This window comes from Dryobates pubescens, chromosome 11 (assembly GCF_014839835.1).
Source record: "Dryobates pubescens isolate bDryPub1 chromosome 11, bDryPub1.pri, whole genome shotgun sequence".
Classification (NCBI taxonomy): Eukaryota; Metazoa; Chordata; class Aves; order Piciformes; family Picidae; genus Dryobates; species Dryobates pubescens.
The window spans coordinates 17,173,072-17,194,580 of NC_071622.1; the positions used below are offsets into that span (position 1 = coordinate 17,173,072).

The 21,509-nt window shown below is 38.5% G+C and overlaps 1 protein-coding gene across 1 annotated transcript; it reads right to left on the reverse strand.

Moving 5' to 3' along the window:
• Positions 1–2,875: 2,875 nt before the first annotated feature.
• On the reverse strand, positions 2,876–19,458 carry CDC7 (cell division cycle 7). The gene is made up of 11 exons (XM_054165204.1): positions 19,276–19,458; positions 15,814–15,900; positions 13,831–13,966; positions 13,163–13,256; positions 12,938–13,080; positions 11,078–11,327; positions 10,404–10,499; positions 9,632–9,810; positions 8,361–8,443; positions 4,649–4,798; positions 2,876–3,622 (listed from the first exon to the last, which is right to left on the reverse strand). Exons 1-11 carry the CDS (start codon positions 19,439–19,441, stop codon positions 3,246–3,248), a joined length of 1,761 nt encoding a protein of 586 aa, XP_054021179.1. The 5' UTR covers positions 19,442–19,458; the 3' UTR covers positions 2,876–3,245.
• Positions 19,459–21,509: the final 2,051 nt, after the last annotated feature.

The window sequence follows — 21,509 nt, forward strand, 5'->3', positions numbered from 1 at the left end:
GCTAGGAAAATAAAACATCTTTGTAAAGGAAGTATTTTTTTTTGCTTGGCAGTCATATCACAGTAAGAGGTTTCACTGCAGCCAGAGCAGATTACAAAGTCCACTGTGAGTTTGATGTGTGCTTCACTTCTGCAAAACTACAATGCACACATTGGTAGATCACTCATGTCACAAGCACCCTGCAATAAAATTTTCCTTCATGTTCTACATTTAGGCCCAACATAGTTCCTGATCATAGGAACTTGGCTGGATATTGGTCAGTTAGGGAAACACTTCAGGATCCCATCACACCTGGTGGCCTCTCGAGGCCACTCAAGGATTCAGGGGAGTGTTTGCACCTGCGCAGAAGTCTTGACTGCATATTGGTTCCACATTGCTTTTTTTCCTTTCTGAAGCGCAGAGAGTATGTAAACTTCCAGATACAGCAAATACATAAAATAGGGATACTGGATATGATCAGACACAATATTGATGTTTCATTTGTTTTCTTATACACATAGTATTTTGCTTTAAACACTTCATCGAGTCCAATTCCAAAAGTGATGGGACTGCAAACTCAATAGAATGTGTAATTTCATTTGCCCCTTATTATCAGTATTATTCAGAAAGTTGCTTTTTTGGCAGGTGCTCCTTCTCTCACACTTAGTAAGATGCCTTCCTGTTTCATAATTATCATTTAAACCTAGGAAAGATATCATGAAGTTAACACAGGTCACAATTTTTTCACCCAGCCTGGCTTAGTACTGAGAGTAAGCCAGTTTTCCCCACAGTAGACAGACCAATGCATTCAGATTTTCTCCCAGCATTCTCTTCTTAGGATTTCAGGTACCAGTTCCTCTTCATCTTTCCTAGTGTGTGCTGCCTTTTGCAGCCCATTTTTTGGTTTCTTTCTAATTTATTAATACACTTATCATAGCATGATGTCCACAATCCAGCTGCAGCCTCAAGACTGCTGAGCAGGTGTTGCAGCAATGTCATTTCTGTGTGAAGTTCCTTCTAATTGTGATTCTTCTGCTAGGAGATTCACACCCAGTTTATAAACATCTCAAATCATGTAATTAAACTTCAAAGGAAGGGTAGCATGTGTCTCTTACCTATGGCATTGAGAGATTCTTAGAACCACAGGAAGGAGAAGGAAAAAGCTCAGTGGCAACCACAGCTCACCTCTAGTATTTTCTTGATGTTTTCCCTAAGAATTTTTTTCTTCTTTGGGAGATCATTGCTTTTAACACTTTCGGTTTCTATTCTTTTGTAGAATGCTACAAACAATAATGTGTAAGCAGATGCTTCTTCAAAGGCATTTTTCTTCTCACCTTATCCTTCCATTGGAAAAAAAAAACACTCCAGGTTTTAAAAAAATAGCTGTCTGGAAGAAGGGGTAACAACAGGGGGTTCTAGCTTGTTGTGGAATATACAGAGCTTAGCATTGCTCCTTATAGCATTTTATTTGCCCTTAATGTTTTGATGGAAACACCAGTAGCAGCGATTTTCCCCTTTTTTTTGCTATTAAGCTTATGCAGTGGTTAATTGTTGCAGAGCCTGCTGCAGGGAGCTGCTCATCGCTGTGAGCTCCAAAAGTTGTTTAGAAAGTTCACAATAGATAGTTGACATATTTTTGCTTGTTGTCAGCTAGTGCTCTCATAAGACCATAGACAGCATTAGTGAACGTAGGAGGAAACAATACATCTGCAGACACTGGCAGACAGCATTGCTTGCCAAATTTGGCCACAGTTCCTCTAGATAATTTCTCAGTGACGTGCTGTGTTGAAATTATATAAACAGCAAAAATTACTAAGACCTGGGCCCCAGGGCCTTGTGGGTTTCAAGATTTTCTGCAATCAGTATTCTGACATCTGCAAATATTCTTTTTTTTTCTAACAGCTGATGCCAGGAACAGAGCAACATTACCATAATTTCCTGTGTATTCATGATTTTGAATATACTGAAATCTTGTCTCTTCAGCCTCAGCCCTGGTCAGGACCCTTGCAGTATCATAACCAGCAGCTTATACCAGAAGGCTATCAAGGTAGCAATCAAAGTTAGCAAAGTAGCAATCTTCACTGAGAATGAATTGCAACCTCTTGGAGCAACAACTCCACTAGTGTTTCAAGAAATGCACATGGAGAAACACTGCATTAAGTCTTAGTCTCTAGCATTATCCAGGGCTTTAGAGTAACTTCTGCTGACCATAAGGTAACTTTGGAGACTGACTGTGTGAGGTTAGAGGTTAACACTGTTTTGCTCACTTAAGACCAGACAACAGCTGGCTTGTAACTCTGTGGTAAGACTTCCTTGATTATCAAGACACTTCCACTGTGACAGTCGTATACACTAGAGCTATCTGAAAAGTGTTTTCTATCACTAAGGAATTAATGCAGGAAACAAATATGCCTAATTCTTCCTGAACAGAAACATCCCACAAGAAAACCTTACCTGGCAAGATTTTCTAGAGATACTTTGATAAAATTTAAAGTTATAAAACCAAATCCTTTATTTAACAGATATTCTTTAAAAAAAAAAAAAAAAAATCAATTTTGAGAACAGAAATCAAACTTATGCATGTCACAGTACATTCTGGAGGCAGCAGTTGTTTAATACTGACAGTTACCCATGGCACTGAGAAAACATTAACTATACCAAATTAGTAACTGCATTTATTACTATTGCCTAAGTAGAAGACCAGACAAGAACAAAAATGTGCTTTTAAAACAGTTATGTTTTTCTTCTGATAGTATAGCCTCCAGCACCTGGCCCCTCCTCCAGCAACACTCCCCAAGTAATACTGTTGTCTGAAAATAGTCTGACCAAAATTAACACACTTTGCTCCAGTTTTGGAACAAATCAGATATGCAAGTATGGAAAAAAGTCGCTCGAGCACTTTCTTATTTCAGTCATGGCTAAAGGCAAATTTGTAAGTTTTAAGGGAGTGTCTTGAGAATTAAGCACAGTCCTTGTGAAGCTATTTTTCTTTGCGGTTTTTAATCAAAGTTAACTTTCTCAGAGAACAGGTATGCACAGCAATAACCCCTCAGAAGTGTCTTAGGAAAAGACCATGTTAGAGATGTTTACATCTGCAAGTATGTCTTAAACTGACATTTGCAGTCCAACTGTAAAAGACAAAATTTCAGTAGTTCTGTGCACAATGTGATGGTATTTCAGTGAGTGTAAATGTTGAGGGCAACAAGGTAAAACTACCTCATTTCCACATAAAACATATGAAAGCAGTAACAGAAAATGGAATCTTCTCAGGGTCTCATGTCTTTAAAAAAAGGATGCCGCAAAGCCTCTTTTGCAGTTATTCTTGTTGCAGGATTTAAGTCTAGTAGCTTATCAAGTAGGTCATATGCTTCATCAGGAACCTGATCCCATCCTTTCATGTCTGTTGCTTTCATTTCCAAACCATCATCACCTTCCTGAACACTCTTTAATTGTTGGATTTGTTTTCCAAGTGTCTCAGGAGCACACAATTTGTCTACTGCAACCGGCAAAGTTGAGTCACTAAGAGGCTTGCTGGGCACTTCACCCTGGGATCTCTTACAGCTGCTATTTGTTCCTCTCAACTTCTCGCAGAGAGTTCTTAAGTTTTGTGCTGCAACAACTTGGGTACACAGAACTGATTTACCTAGGGAAAGAAAAAACACTTTAAGTGACATTTTATTATACCTTCTAAGCAACTGTAACTTCTAAGTTTGTTACAGAGAAACTCAAAGTCTTTGAGTTTAACCAGTGTTAAAAGCAAACAAAAACCCAGTAAACCCCAAAAAAACCACAAACCCAACCTCCTAACTCCTCCAAACTAGAAATATTCTATAGCCATATCCCAGCAAGTCAGAAGGGTAATAGTTTCAGTTCTGTTGAGAACAAAGCTGTGTGGGTTTGTTCATGAAGTCATGCACTGACAGGTTGTCCCACACTCCATGTACCATCATATTGCATTTCACTGTCATTTTAACAGAACTGAAGAAAATTAGATACCCTGATTTTGTTACATCCATGTCTGGAGAATGAAAATCAATGCTGTCAGTTACACTTCCAGGAAGCAAGCACTGCAGCATTTGGCCTGCAGACAGAGGAATGGTTATTTTAGGGGTTTGTGTGTGTTGTGGTGGTGGTTCTGTTTTTGTAAACAAGCCATCTGTTAGGTTTTGGTTGTTTGGGGTTTTTTGTTTGCTTGAGTTTTTTTACTACCCATTCTTGAGGGAGGGGAAAAGAAACCAAAGTTTACATCATCTAAATATTAAGTCATATTAACTGAAGCCTCCAGGGCAAATTTTGCAGGAATAGAAACATTGCCTCAAGAATTCTAATCAAATGCCAGCAGAAAACATTTAGTTGGCATAGTTCACCTCAAGTGGCCCTGCCTTAGTGAAAAACAGTAGAAGGGCTGCAAAACCTATGGCATGAAGTACCCCATATACAAATTATAAAAGAGAGGAAAATACATAATTCTGTATGTACAGGCTAGCACTTTGAATGTTTTACATGCACAAAGTGTGACTTATCTCCAAAATTACTCCCAAGCCCACAAAAAGTTATTAATATTTATATTTTTGATATATATAAAATAATCATTGATTGTAAGTCACTGCATTCAACAGCAGACCAAGCATACATTTTCCCCTTTTCCCTATAATTAAGGTTTGCATACCAAAAGTTTTAGCAGCCTGAATGGTTTCTCTGGATCCACGAACTGTCATTATTTGTGCCAAAGCAGTTAAATCATCACTGGCTTTGTAAAATGGATACCGTCCACTGAGCAGAGAAAGGAATATGATTCCTGCAGACCACATGTCAATTGCTGCAAAGGAAAGCAAACTTGGTAGTAATTAAACTTGCATTTTTGCCACAAACAAAACTGTAGCTTTCTTTATAAAGAAATTATGACACGAAAAGTTCGCATCAGAAAAATTTATGTTCTGAAGTACTTACTTTGGCCGCAGAGATAACACTTTAGCAAACACTGACTTTGGCCATATAGATAACACTTCAGCAAACACAGTGGAAACTACTATAATTAGAAGAATAATTTCCTGCTTTGATACAAGAGTGTTTAAGCTTTTCCATAGACTTTTTCATGAGTAATCCCATTAACTTGCTAAACTTAAAACGTATTAAAATAATGTTTGAGGTTGTTTTACCCAGAGAGGTCAGCGAGGGAAAAACTGGCTGGTTTTGGTAATTTATTTTATATGCATAAAACCTTATATAAGGATCACAAATAAAAATTAATTCACAAATAAAGGTGGTTCTGAATTTTTCCCGGGGTTGAGGCTGCCACACTTACGCAGTACTAAAAAAAAAAACCAAACCAAACCGCCTGCCCAGGCGGCCAGGAGGGCCAATGGCATCCTGGCCTGCATCAGGAACAGTGTGGCCAGCAGGAGCAGGGAGGTCATTCTGCCCCTCTACACTGCACTGGTTAGGCCACACCTTGAGTACTGTGTCCAGTTCTGGGCCCCTCAGTTTAAGAAGGATGCTGACTTGCTGGAACATGTCCAGAGAAGGGCAACAAAGTTGGTGAGGGGTTTGGAGCACAAGCCCTGTGAGGACAGACTGAGGGAGCTGGGGTTGCTTAGCCTGGAGAGGAGGAGACTCAGAGGTGACCTTATTGCTCTCTACAACTGCCTTAAGGGAGGTTGTAGCCAGGCGGAGGTTGGTCCCTTCTCCCGGGCAACCAGCACCAGAACAAGAGGACACAGTCTCAAGCTGTGCAAGGGGAGGTTTAGGCTGGATGTTAGGAAGAAGGTCTACACAGAGAAAGTGATTGCCCATTGGAATGGGCTGTCCGGGGAGGTGGTGGGGTCACCATCACTGGAGGTGTTCAGGAGGAGACTTGATAGGGTGCTTGGTGCCATGGTTTAGTTGATTACGTGGTGTTGGATGATAGGTTGGACACGATGATCTTGAAGGTCTCTTCCAACGTGGTTTATTCTATTCTATTCATACCAACAACAACAAAAAACCCAACCCACAACAAACAAACAAAAAAATCTTACTATGAACTTTGTTCCTCTCTAATATGAAATCACTTGACAAGATAGACAGTTTAAGAACTGTAATAGTTAGAAGTTACTCACTTTCACTGTGTTATGAAGAGTACAGAGAGTGCTCAGGGGATAGATGCCAAAGCATGACGGAAACTTTAATATGGAAAGTTATGAGAATACCTGCCTGCCATAATCTCTTGGCTCACTAAGGTGCACATTTTGAGAGATGGCAAGGAAAGTGAAGGTGAGAGTTTAAAGGATTCTCAAATTCTACAGATAAAAATTAACAGTTGGGAAATAAACCCCTAGTTACTCTACTTCTCTTCAAAAAGATAAGTACCAAAATAGGCAGTAATTACTTTGTACATTTTAGTTAGAAAAATTATTAGCCCAGGACACTGGAGGGGGGAAAAAAAAGTATTAGGTTGACTTCAGTTGTTAAACTAGGCTAAGTCCCTGCACTGTGAACCTGGGTCAAATGCACTTTAAGGGAGCTCTGGACAGTGTCAGCTGGATCCAGCTGGTAACTTGGTCTCAGCACAGAGACCAGAACTAGTAGTACAACTGGCAGGAACACAAGATGATTACTGCAGTCCCAGATGGAAGTGGACAAAGATTTGCTAGTTCAAATACAACATAATCTCATAAATATTAGTATTAGTGTGCCCAGATCTAATTAGGGCCTTTGTTGACATACTACAGGAGTTCAGCACCACTAAGTCATTACTTTTAGGGCTGTCTGTGCCACACCCAAAAGTTTCCAGATTTACCCATATTTTCTGTTACCATGCTCTCCATAGAGAACAGCATATAATATCCAAGATTTCTTAGGCATGTCTTCTTTCTTGCTAAATTCTGTCTAGACTGATTCAGAGATTGTCTAAACTTGCCCTGGCTCTCTGGATGTCTTCTAGCCCATAAAGCTGGTTATTACAGAACAGGCACAGTAACTCCAAACAGGCTGCAGTATGTCATGAAATCCCAGTCAAATCCACAGTACAGATGTTATTTCAAACAACATTAAGCTATATAGGGATAAGCTGATCAAATGTATTGTTAAATCTTTTCTTAGCATGCATGCACACTTTTAAGTACTGAAAACTGACCATTTTCTCAAAAGGCATTCAGCAAAGAAGAGGCTAAACCCTGTTATTTTAAATCCAGTTTTGGGTAAGTCAAAACTCCTGGTCATACACCAAATGTTTAAAAAGTAACATTGCTTGTATTGGTCCTCCAGACAGGCACAACCTCTCCCATCCTACTTGCATCAGTCAAGCATCTCTCTGCTCTGCCCTGATGTTTACCTAGACTACTAAAACTTATTGACAGTTTTTAATCCTGAGAAATAAAAAACTCAGTAAGGAAAAGTCATTATATTTACAGACTAGCTTCTTAAAGCACTAGCAAAGAGGAAAAAAATCTTGTAGAAAGTATTAATGCACATACACAATTATACTTTTAACTACACAAGCCCTGTGAGGAGAGACTGAGGGAGCTGGGGTTGCTTAGCCTGGAGAAGAGAAGACTCAGGGGTGACCTTATTGCTTTCTATAGCTACCTGAAGGGAGGTTGTAGACAGGCAGAGGTTAGTCTCTTGTCCCAGGCAACCAGCACCAGAACAAGAGGACACAGTCTCAGGTTGCGCCAGGGGAGGTTTAGGCTGGCGGTTAGGAGGAAGTTTTACACAGAGAGAGTGATTGCCCATTGGAATGGGCTGCCTGAGGAGGTGGTGGGGTCACCATCACTGGAGGTGTTCAGGAGGAGACTTGATAGGGCACTTGGTTGCATGGTTTAGTTGATTAGGTGGTGTTGGATGATAGGTTGGACACAATGATCTTGAAGGTCTCTTCCAACCTGGTCTATTCTATTCTATTCATGATGGCAAACTCTGTGACTACCTGTCTAGAAAAGCATGAATTATGTTCTCTCCCCATGATTTACTCAAGATTTTACTTAAATAAGTAAGCCAGTAAGCCAAGAAACATGATAAAAGTTACAGGTTTGGGGTTTTTTTTAAACAGTATTTAAACTGCTTTTTTAAAACAGTATTTAATTGAAATTAAACTGTATTTTAAACTGTATTTAATTAACTGGTTTTAAACTATATTTAGTTCCTGCATATAGCACTAGCACTCAAATGAATAAAGACATATTCAGGTTTCAAGCACACAAAAAATATTCCTAATTTGTTCTCACTCTGAACAATAAGCCTACTTAAAAGCCAGGAAGTACTTGATACATGATACAAGGGATGATGAAATGAATTCTACATGTAAACAAAACTCTGCCCATAAAAAAAGACAACATAATATGCATAAATGAGAAGATTCAAGAGGTGAAAAGAGGCATTAATTTCAGTCTGGTGGGCTGTACCTGTGGTCTGAGTAGGGCACTTTGTTAATACTTCCGGTGCTCTGAATCCAGGTGTTCCTGCCCTGGGAGCAACTTGCTGACACCTTGTGATGAGAGACAAATACATTCAAAATATAATAATTGATACAGGAGTTCTAGTTATAATAATGCATAACATTATATTTAGAATACACTCGTGTAAGAAGTATCAAAACAGCCTAAGCCTGCCTTATTCAAGTTTTATAGAAGTCTGAAGCATCTTATATTGCATAAGATAGCATTATACTACCTATTACAATAATTTTTTATTACATCATCTGGCATAATGGAATACCACAGAAATATTTAGTGCATACTTCATTCCCCTTTTTTAAGTTTCATTTAATAGCTACATCATTTTTGCTAAAAGCTTGTTTTCACTGAAAACGTTAAAGTTGAGACTAATTAACCAAAGGCAAAAAGTACACAAGATCTTTGAATGTGGATGCTCTGGCTTTGTATTAGTTCACAGCAAACTAAGGTTTCACAGTTTCTGAGTGTTGACAAGTATTTATTTTTTGTTGGATTAACTAAAAGATGTGAGATTATCATTATTTTTAAAGCCCCCAACTTTCCAAACTTTCTTGTATGGCTTTAAGTGCCTTCCTTCTTTGGATCATTTCTCTTTTGAGTCCAGCAAATTCCTCATGTTTCTTACTTCTGAAATGAAGTTGATATCACCATATTCTGACACTCTGGGAAGTCAGGGACACCACAGTTTTTGGACTATGCCTACTAATAAGCAGAAGCATTCCTTAATGTGTGGATGAAAGGCTATAGCAGCTCACAACCAAAAATAACTGCAGAGGGATGGAGTTGAACGAGATTCTCTAACCTCTTTATTGTTAAAAACGTATTTTAAATGAGCAAATACAAAACACTAATGATTCCTTATTATTCATGATTTCCAGAATCCACTGGCATAATTGAGGCCTGTTCAGTAACTACTAAGCACAGATAGCTGTATTGTCTTCTTTAAGTGCAGTAATTAACCCAAGTGATTTTCTACAATGCATATAGGTAGATAATTAAATACAACAAAAAAATCATTAACAGTGAATCTCTCTTGCTGCAGATAGAAGTGAACCAATTACTCCATGAATTCCATGAACCACTCATTTAAAAAGTGCTTTATGAGTTGCACAGATCAAATGCTGTCTTTCATCTACTAAATCAACTGTCTAGTAAATATAAGTTTGTGACCCTATTTGACAGCACAGCAGACAATTTTACACATTATCAAAGCAAATTACCTTGAAAGGCAAATGCTGCAAACTTTATCTGTTGCATAACAGTCACAGATCATGTTTGAAGGACAACCACTGGCAGCTCTCCTGGCTGCCCCATTACTCAGTGTTTTAGTAGAAATAATTTTCTTCTTTGTTACTAATTTCCTAGATGAAACATCTATCATCTTGGAATGTTTTATGACCTGCAATGTAAGGTGACATAATTAGGAATCTTCCTTTACATAATAGATGGGCCAGTTCCTAAAATACTAAGACTGAACAGATGAACAGAGAAGACAACAAACCTTTTTAACAATATCACATCATCTATAAAACAGACCCTGAAGCTTTCTAAAGATCTTGAATTCTTCCCCTTTAGTTTCAGAAAACATTTTCCAGTGTTTACTAACCACCAATACAAATATTTTGAAGCTACAAGACAAGTAGTTTTCAAGTTAGTATATGGCTTCAAAAATTCTTTTTTGTTCCAACATATATCTTACTATATCTTAGTTGCATAGATAAGTATGTAGGAAAAAAGACTAATTTAGCATGCAAACAAGGTCAGCTAGGGAGACAGCTACATAACTAGTACTTTAAGAGTTTCAAAAAAACCCAAACATCCAAAACAGAAATGAAAAATTCTTTTTATCTTGCAGCAAAGACACACATAATAATGGGCTGAACACTTAGTTCCAGAGCGTCCTGGAGTAGTGTCCAGTCTTACAGAACAACCAGTTCTACAGTTTTTCAAGTATGTAACAGATTGCTCTTACTGATGAGTCATGCTTCTTACTTTTGTACTTGAGTTCTGCTGGTACGTGGAACTATATACATTGAAATTCCTCTCTCCAAAGACAGAGCGCTGGACAGAATGGTGCACAGAACCCTCCTACAAGACCAGCAAAAAGGACAGTAAGGATCCTATCTAACACACAGTCAGCTGGGTACTGACAGTTTGAAAAAGAAAGTGTGAAGTGACATGAAACAAGAACAGCTGCACGGTAAGTCATTTTCAGGCATCAGTTTACTGGGGACGAAGAAAACACAGTCTAGACAGAACAGCAAACATGCTTACAGAACGAATCACACCTCAGAAGTGCCCTGAGACGATCTGAATGTCATCTGCCCTGCATTTGTTATGCAACTAAGTAACTAAACATAGATAAATAGTTACTGCCTTGGGGAGGAATTCTATTGTACATCACTTAAAACAAGCCTTAAGGCTGCCTAAATAGTAACCTGTGATATGGTTTCATACAGCTTTGGCATTATATTACACCTAACAGATAATGAATGATGCCAACAGGCTTGCATAAAACTAGCCACTGATATAAAAGCTGCGATTCTGTGCATCACATTAGGACATTGCAAGGTACACATGCATGCTTCGGCTCAGGTATTACATCTCCCCCTGCTGGATGAAGTAGGACACAAAACATGCAACAAAATTCAAAAAAGACTGAGAACCTTTCCTTCTCTTCCTTCTTTAATCTGTATTTTTGAATGTGAGACGAACTTTTTATCAGCTGGTTTTGAGGCTGACTGTTGATCTATCTGTTTAGGTACTGTGACATTGACAGAAACCCCATTTCCCAAGGGTATGGTGGGATTATTTTGCAAGCAACTTCCCTGCTGGTCTTCAGAGTGGGCAGTTTTGAGAAGTTCAATTTTTGTATCAGGGGTTCCTTGTGCCAAGCCAAAATCTACCAAGGCATACCTGAAAGACACCAGTTTAGAATCAGAAATCATAAACTATCCATCAATCGATTCAATTTACTATTTATTGCTTGTTTACTTATCTTTCTTCTACATTTTATTCAGTATATTCCTTATCTGTACTGTTGTCAGCTTCACAGTCCTATCTTCCTCCTTCTCTTGCTATGACTTATCTGTCCCCTCAATATTTTTACCCTGTATTCAACTTACTTCATTGCTTCTTGTCCCAAAATCTTTTCATGTGCAACTTTCTTCCAATATTCCTATTTGCTCCTTTCTGGTATTCTTCTAATCCTGTAGCCCCAAACCCTCAGCCAGTAGTACAAATGACTTGACCCTTGCAGGATTTCCATTGGTAGATGACAAACGTAGCAGTGAAGACAGACAAGACTAACAATGTTGAGAGTTTTGCCAGACTTCAAGCAATGCTATTGAATTTACTTCAGTCTTCAGTAAGTAAGACTACACTAGTTCACACTTAGATCTGTCTTTAAAAGAACTATTCTTTTGCTGCAACCAGTACAGACACATTTAAGTTGTCTCTGGGTCTCAAACAAACTCAACACCATGACCTCCACACTCTGGTAGAGATTAAGGTCAAACAAATGCTGAAAGAGCAAAATGTCAGCATGAATTTGTTTTGACAGATTAAGAAAAAACAAATCAGTATTTCTCAAAATTCCTCAATTCTATTAAATACCTCCAGGGATGGTGACTTCAGTGCTCCCTTGGGCAGCCTGTTCCAGGGCTCTACAAGCTAATAGCCAATCTAAATCTCCCTGGTGTAACTTTAGGCCATTTCTTCTTGTCCTATCATTTGCTGCTTGGAAAAAGAAACCAGCACCCACCTTACTACAACCTTTCAGGTAGTTGTAGAGAGTAATAAGCCTCCTTTTCTCTGACTAAACAACCCCAATTCCCTTAGCCGCTCTTCATAAGATTTGTGACCTAGACCCTTCACCATCTTTGCTGCCTTTCTCTGGGCTGAATCCAGCAGCTCAATGTCAACACTCACAAATACAGCTATAGGACTGCCGGCACCAAAACAGTACCTTATTCTATCCACCCAGCTCTTCATTAAAAGCAGTGACTTGCTTTTTAAAGTCTTCAAATATTGTAACTTCCAGGCAACAATCTCAACCCTACTAGTCATAAACATTAATTCAATGTAAGATGAAAATGGCCCAAATCCAGCTATTATTTGTATCAGTTTTACTCTATCCTCAAGTAAAAATTTACAAGTACCAATCTATGTACAAGTCACTATTAGCTTCCTTATTAAAAAAACCAAAACAAAAATAACTTTATTCTTCTCATTCTTATTAAAAAATATAGTACCTCTACTCAGTAGTAAAACCTTTATTTTTTGTTCAGGTACTTATGACTCTATAAGGCAGATACTATATTAAATGTGGAGAAAAAAAATAGTACTTCCCTCCTCAAAACCCTAAACACAGAAAAGCTTTACAGATAAAAAAAATAATAATCCTTCTTTAGCTTTAGCACTTAAGCACTTGTTATACAGCTGGAGGGGAAAACCCAAAAAGCCTAATCGGCTCTGTTCTGCTATCCCCATTTGAGATCACAATGTGGTCATATGGACAGACTTACTCTTTTAGATGCCTGTTGTAGAGGAAGTTACTGGGCTTGACGTCACGGTGAACAATACCGAAGTGATGAATGCGCCTCAGTGCTTTAAACAGATTAAACATGTACTCCCTCACTTCTTCAAAAGAAAGAGAATTCAGAATGTCCTGAAAGATTATTTGGAGACTGTAATTATGCAACTGCTTTTAATTAAGAAATTTTACTACGCATAGAAAGTCTGGGACTCACCAAGAAAGATTCGTGTTCCAGATATGGCATAACAATAACCACATGATCATTTTTCCTAAAGCAGTATTTAACTCCCATGACATTATCTTGTCCCCTAGAAGAAAAGTAATGCCACTAAATGAAAAGCAGAAGGTGAATGTTTATTTTTCCTTGTTTCTTCAAAACTTCAGTCAGGCTTTCTTTTATAATCTAATTTATATTTTGACAGCAGTCTAATCAGTAGTCGGTAGCTACGCTGTTGCCTCTCATTGCTGTGTTCCATTTGGCTACTGCGATTTGCAGTGAGGGCTCCAAAGATTATTTGTGGGGCCTTAATTTGTAGTTGCTGCTGTAATTAAACATAGGACCTAAACTTCATGATGCCACTACTCAGCACACTTTGGCAGCAAGTATTCATTCCTGAACCCACATTTTCTGATGATTACTTTTTCCAAGCATTTCAGAATTGTAATTTTTCTTATCACAGAGATACATGACAAAACTTCTCAGATGGAAAACCTATTGCCATCCACAAACTGAGACGAGCAGAAAAGGGCATCTGTTACAGGTAAGAGACTCCATGTCTTATTTGCTCTTAATAAAAATAATATAAGTTTCTGCAGTTAAAAGACCAGAACAGTGAGGTAACGTTCAGAGGTTTAGTCATGACAATCAATTTTTATATGTACCCTGCTACTGTGAGGCACTGAAGTTCAGCAGCAATTCGCAGAGGGTGGCTTGTTGGAATCAAGTGTTTCAGAGCCATTTTTTCCTCATATCCTGTTTGTAGTTGTGCTGTAGCCAAGTAAACAGAACTAAAAGTACCTGTAAAGAAGAGAGAAAAACACTGTCTTCAGCATTTTTAATTAGGTCAATTCAGATTTTCACAGAAGTGATCTAACTGTTCACACAATCCTGCAGCATACTTGCTACATCAAAAGCAGCTTCTAGAAGAGAAAAATGCAGTTCCTTTTTTTCTACTACTGAATTCAGTCATCTTGTATACAAGTTTTTTATGTCAGTAAAAATGCAAATGTAACACTGTCTAACTTGCCTGGGACACAGAGCTCTTTGAATGTAAATTTCCTATCTTTGATTTGCTTTCTTGTTTAGGTAGCTTACTTTCATCTGACATCTAACTCTTCTCTCCCTATGATGTAAGTGAGCTATATAATGCTAACCTGGAAAGCACTGCCTTTACTATTCAAAGCACTTCTGAAATGGCTACATTTTTCTTAATTCTGTTACCTTATCTATAAAGTGAGACTTCTCACATGACATGTAACTTTACTATTTGTATGCCCAGAGCATTACCGCATAGAAATAAAGTGATAGACTCATTTGAGAAAGGGAGTATTCAGACTGCGTGACAAACTTACCTAGCCATTTAATTTTAAGGATAATCTCTCAGATGTTAGTCCTATGATCTGAGATATCTGAACATACAAGCTGAAGCATTCTTCCATATGAAAAAACATTAATTTTGACTACATTTTAAGTAGCAAGCTTGTATCATGTTAGTTCAACTTTGTGTGTACATATGTCAAAATAACAGCAAAAACTCTGAATCTTGCCATCTTGCCATACATTCAGCAGCATTGATTATAACAAAGAGTTGCCAAGTTTGGTGGTAGTGGTGAGAACTGCTAAAATGAAAATGACTTGAGTTGATGCCTAAGTTGAAGCTTGCTTTCTCATAATGCTGCAGGACTATAAGTGGCATTTTCTAAAAGCACTGTTTGCTCCCAAGAGCAAAATCAGAGTACTATTAAAGATAAGAAAGTCTTTGAATGTATCCAGAGGAGAGCAACAAAACTGGTGAAAGGGCTAGAAGCTCAGTCCCATGATGAATGGCTAAGAACTTAGGGCTCGTGTGATTTTGAGAAAAGGAGGGTAAGTAAGGAGTAGACTCGGTGCTCTCTAGAGCTTCCCGAGTAGGGGAAGTAGAGAGGTGTCAATCTCTGTGGTATCCAGTGACAGGGCACAGAGGAACGATTCAAAGCTGCTCCAGGGGAGATACAGACTGAACATTAGGAGGCTTTTTTTTTACCAAGTGGGTGGTCAAACACTGGAACAGGCTTCTTAGAGAGATAGTCAATGCCCCAAGCCTGTCAGTGTGTAAGAGGCATTTGGACAATTACATTAATAACATGCTTTAACTTTTGGTCAGGCAATTGAACTTGATGACCACTGTGGTGGTCCCTTACAACTGAAGGTATTTTTTTTTAATATTGTATTGCTGTGGTGAATGGAGCTGGGGGTCCTGGAGGTGTGAGACAAAAAATTTTAGCCATCTACCTGCCAACATAGGTATTCCATCACAAAACAGTTGTAAAACAATCCAGCTTCTCAGCAGCACCTTTCTTACAACTGTGGAGTATCACAAAGCAATTCAGAAGTAAGTGCATATGGAATGGAGTGTTAATACTTACTCATCTGAATCTACCTCAGACATCTTTAGTTTTTGAATTTGGAATGCTGGGATTTTGGAAGGCTTTCATATACCAGATTTTCAAGAAAATATCTTTTAAATTAACACATGTATATTCTCACCCACATATTACAATTCTTAGAGACCAAGTAAACTGAAGAGTCATTTAGCTTTAATTGCATATATTGGGATCTTAGATTTATAAAATCTAAATCATAAGTAAGATAAACAAAACATTTACCTTCTCCAATTTTCTCCTTAATTTTGAACACATTTACAAGCTGTGGCACTGCTTCATAAAGTCTTTCAATATCTTTTTTTATTCCTGCTGTGGAAAGAATGGGGAAGATAAGTTAGGAATTTTATTTCTTGACTTGGTATCTGATCTATATTTGAGATCACACATTGCACTTCAGATCACAGGGCAGCAGATTCACGTAAACAGGGGGGAAAACAGCAGGCAGGTATCTATTCTTGATGCCATTACCATCTAAACACTTGATGTCATTGTTCTTCATCACACTCCCTTATAAGTGCAGCATTTTTTTTTTCTTTTACTTGTCTGCTCCCTCACAGTTCTTGAGAGAGAAAAAGAATTCTTACTAAATCATCAGATTACAGCTCACTGATAAACGCTTTCATGAGATTTTCAGTCAATTGCACAGAAGACAAAACTCCAGTAGTTGTTTCTGCAGGCACAGAAGTGCATCCATCTGAAGCAAGTCAAAAACCGTGCGAAAATAATGTATTTATTTAAGATCAACAATGCAGTCTTTCACACCGTTATTTAGAACGGTCAACACCCAGAGTTCGCTCTGCGTTTAAGTTGCTGCACTTTGCGCTGCGGTCACTAGATGGCGTGACGAGGATGTTGTACTGCAATAGTTCAAAAATGATGGAGCTTTTCATCCAGCTGATGAATCCCTTGTAGTTTAAACGTTCTCTATATCCTGCATAAGAATTCACTTCTTTTGAAGCTATGAAGTATGTAGAGGCTGTGATTAATTTCTGTAAAACACTGTAAATATCTGTGAAGAACTAAGCACAAACTGGTATTTGGAAAGTCAATCCAATTGAACACAAAATCCATATACATTTTTTCATTCTACAAATAAATCAAACATAAACATTGCATTCTGTACATAAAACGTGCTATGCTATACAGGAGAGTAAGTCAAGAGCAATGAGAGTTATTTTCAAAACATCACTCATATGCTAGAAACAAAGCATCCCAAATCTTCTATGTTAGCTCACTTTCATACAGCAACAAAATCTGAAGAACCCTTTCTTCCTGATAAAAGCCAAAAATAAACAGTTGGTAATTCAAGTTATAGTTAACTTTCTATTGTAATCCTTTTTATTTCAAAAATTGATCAAAACAAACCTACTAAAAATAGTCTTAAGAGCTGAAACCCACAGCCTTCTTACTATCCACGTGTTTTTTTTCCTTTAAGTTGCTCCCTCTGCTTCTCCAAGTTGTTTTGTATTAAGACAATTCAGAGCTGGGGAGTTAATTTCAGGAATAAAAAACCCCCTTCTACACTAGACACTAAACCCACTAGCATTTGATCAATAAACACAAGCAAAAGGCTAAAAAGCTCTGCTAGGAATCACATCTTTAAAATCTGAAGATCTCCCTAGATAGAAATGACCAGACTTGTACTAACAGTCCAGGTGTACAGGACCCTGTGTCTAATAAGGCCTGAAGGAAAACTGGTCAACTGTACAGTTATTCCCCAATATTGCAGAGACAGATTAAGTTAAACACCTTGAAAAGCAGGCAACTGAAAGTCTGAGGTATTTCTTCATTCTCCTGTCGATGTAAAAATTTATGTTGAAAATAACACTAAAAATTTGAGATATTACTACACACCTTTTTTTTTAATTTATAGCCTTCATACTGCCCACATGCTCAGAACTTGATTCAGAAATTTATCTATTACTGCTGTTAATTCTTGTAGTATTGTCACTATAAAAGGTTGTTGATTAAAAGCTTTATCAAATAAAAAGCAGAATTTCCAATTAGCTTGCATAGCAATTTCAACCTTTCCTTGCACAAATGCTTATGCATAATATAAATTAAAGACATCCAAGAAAGCTTTCTGAAGTCTTCAAAAAATTCAGGAAGGGGAAAGGCTGATATTTATACCATGTTCCATTTTCCCCAGGAATACTCAAAGATGTTAAGAGATTAAACCACCTAACAGAACTACAAAGAACTTAACACTGAAATGCTATTGCATCACTCAAAGCCATAGGCCTTTCCCCTCAGGCAGATAATCCTGTTATTGGGTTCTGAAACATCCTACACAAACTTCATCCCAAGAGGTCAATAGACACAGAACAGAGATAGAAGATTGTCTTCCTCAGTGAAATACTTCTAACAGGCTCCGTTAGAACAACATTGATTAGAACTAGTTTGCTATCTAGCCTGCTACTAAAAGGAAATAAACTGACAGTGACTTAAAACATAAAATTTGCACTGTAATTTTTTTTTAGTAAGATTGCTTGGCTAGAAAATTATTTAACTGGCAAAAAGCAGAACTCTTAACAAAGACTCAATAGGCACATCTTTTAAGTCTACAAACCAGCAGATTTCTGCTTTCCTGGGTTTGGGGGTTGCTTTGTGCCACCAGTCTAACATTCCCAAGGCAAGTACTAACAATCACAAAATGCTCTATCAATAACTCCTATAGAACCTGCCAAATACTCTGTTTCATCTAAATCAATGCAGGCTCTTGCCTAGAAAAAGTTCAGTGCTCTGAAAGCACTAATGTCTGGGTGACACAGTCTGCAGATCCTAAGCCTCAGTGCTTCTCAAGGCACTAAGAGCCTTTAGTGACCCAGCACAGCGTCTTCTGTGAAAGATCCCACAACGTGCTAGAAACAGACAGTGACTGTCCTTTTCAACAGCAACATAAACATTATCTATTTTATTCTGGGGACCTGAATCCCCAGTTCAGTATAGACCCACACACGTTGTGCCATTAGTGTACAATAAGGTCAATAACCAATGTTTTTTGTGATCAAACTTTAAAGTCATTACTTCCTAGAATTAAAAGTATTTGCACAGTGTGGTAAGTAAATGCTATTCAGCATCAGTTTATGTAATTCTGGACATGGATAAGCTGGGGACTGCAAAAGACTATTTGTAGTAAAACCAGTAGCCACTATATATACATATACATAAAAGGTGGCTGACCATCCACAATTACTGAGCACAGGCACTGTACAAAGAAACCCAAAACCCAACAACACAACCGTATTGAAACATGTTTATAGTTCAGCTTATCTGGTAAGAGCAAGAATAATGTGTTTATGATCATAGACTCGTCTAAAGATATTTAAGGGTAAGGCTGGCAATTATATGTTAAAAGGCAAATACTATTTTTGTGTACTCGTCTGGTCACAGAATTTTATACTCAAAGACTGCCTTTTTTTAATTCTAGTATGCCCTCATAATAACATATTATGCAATAATTAGTAGGGTTAGTGATTTGTGACAAACTACTGCTGCTGAGGTTCTGTAATACACGAAATGACGGAATCAAGCCTAAAATCAAAAGCCACTTCAAATGTTTTCATTTCATTAATTCTTTATACAGTAGAATCATATACAGACAGGCTTATAACTGATGCTGAAACTGCCTGAAGAAACACAAAAGGAACAAAACATGTCAGCAGCCCCTATTTTGGCACATACCTGAAAGCTTGCTGTTCTGCTCGGGCTTCGCATGAAAGTCTTCAGCCTGATGAGGGTGCTGTTCATCACAGGGAGACTTCAACACTGTCTCCATCACAAAATAAACCCGAAGTGAAAAAATCCAAGACTTTGAGGGCCACTTCTGGACACCTGGGGGAGCAAGCATATTTGGTAAGACATTTCGTGGCACTGCATTCAGTTCCTCACTGTAAGACAAGATTTACGGAGCCTGAGGATTTCCTCATCCCAGAGAAAAACTAAACACACTCTGTAAGAGTCAAAAAAGGGGGAAGAGAAGGAAGACTGCTGCATAAACTTAGAGACAAGTGATTTCTTTCATCTCTTGTGTGTTTCCTCATTCACATTAAAGCATTATTTTCTCTGAAGCTTGCTTTGAAAGGCAAGGAACTGATGCACACAGAAAGAGCCACATTACATACTGCAACCCCCATACGAAGACAGAAAGCCTGAAAGAAATTCTAAGAGAAAAATAGTATCTTCTCAGTAGGAGGGATTTCTCTCTTCTAGATAAGATCAGTGAAAGGCATAGTTATTAGTTGCTGTCCCCCCAATAACAGGAAATAATGGTACATGCTTCTTTGGAAATGCTTCTTCCCAAATCTTGGAAACACTGTAAATAAAACAGTAAATTAGTCAAGAGTGTACTAATATTGTACAACTAAAAAACCCTGACAAACACATTTCTTGAGGAAAAGAACGGCAGAGCCCCACAGCAGGATAGGTGGTGATAAGTGAGTCTGGGAGCACCACCTCTTACAGTTGCCCAATGCTGGTTCCATTCAAAGACCTTCCCTGCTTGTAATTTTGCTAAATGTTCACATTTCTGGCTGAACTTTCCCACAAGGCATAAACATATTCTGAATAACTTTAATTTAAAGGATTCATGTAGTTTAGCTATGGAGCTAAAAATATGTATTTTGTCCTCAAAGAATTCAAGCTACCTTTAGTCTGTCATCCTCATGTAACAGCACAGGAACAGGCAATAGCATTCTTTTTTAAGGGAGCTTTGCTGTACAGCGTGACCTGGAAACTAATGCAATGAAACCAGAGATACTTCTAGTTTCTACAGGTAGACACTCCCTCTGCTAGTGCTGAGTAGGCAGATAAGCCTGTTCCAAACTTGAAACAGCATAGCCTCATTAGCAGCATATGGAATAGCAAATTTATACACACAACATCCTCCCCCCAAGGCTTACCACGGCCTACTTGCTCCAATTCAGCCTCATGCTAGCCTCAGCTCTACAGTTCAAGGCTAGCTACAAATACCTTGTTTGGACAAAGAAAACGTTTCTGTCTGCCTGCAAACCACCATGGGTACGTTTCATGGCTTGTTGGCCTTAAGAAGGGTGTGAAAGGAGCTCAATAACTCAAGCTGTCCTTTCCATTAATTTCTGTTAAAAGCTACTATCTGCAGAACCAAATTATCTGGAATATTCAAGTATATTAACAATTTGGTTTACTAATGTAGAATTGGACTTAACGGTTATGGAACATCAAACAAAATTTGACTCGGATATTTCGCTCTTACATTAAAACACTCAAAAGACACCATTAGAGATGAAAGGGAGGGAGACTACCAAAATAAAAACAAACAAACCAACCAACCAGAGAGTGAGATTCAAACAGCCCACGTAACTTGGGGGTCTTCCAAGTCAGCTATTTGAACTCTGCACACAGAAATTAGTGATACTGCTGCTGCTGAATCCTTGACTAAAAGCAGCTGCTAACAGGAACACAGTCTGCTGCCACTGATCTTGCAAGCTGAAGAAAAGCTCAGCGTCATAAAAGAGTTGATATTAATATCTCTACTTTGCTATTTAAGAAAGCGTTGTGGCTGGATTAAGTCTTGCAAAAATAAATCCGTCTATTATGAGACAAGCAAGAGAAGTTACACATCCAGAACTTCCGTTTGTGCTGTCAGCCACAATGAAAACGCCTGGAGATGATCACAACAGGTAGACTTTACAGGACAGTCCCTGACAACAAGACTCCCGGCCAAGCGCACGTCCTCAGCTATATTCGAGTTGCAGCCCGAGAGCTCCTGCACCGAATGGCAGAGCTGGCGGCAGCGAGATGAGAACAGTTATAGGGAGGGCGGTGGGGGATGCGCGCGAGTTTCCCGGCGAGAGTGGAGCGTCCGGGGCGTCCGCAGCCGACAGAAGTGGGGTGAAGCAACGCTTCAGCTCACCGCGAGAAGCCGCTCCCCAGCACCT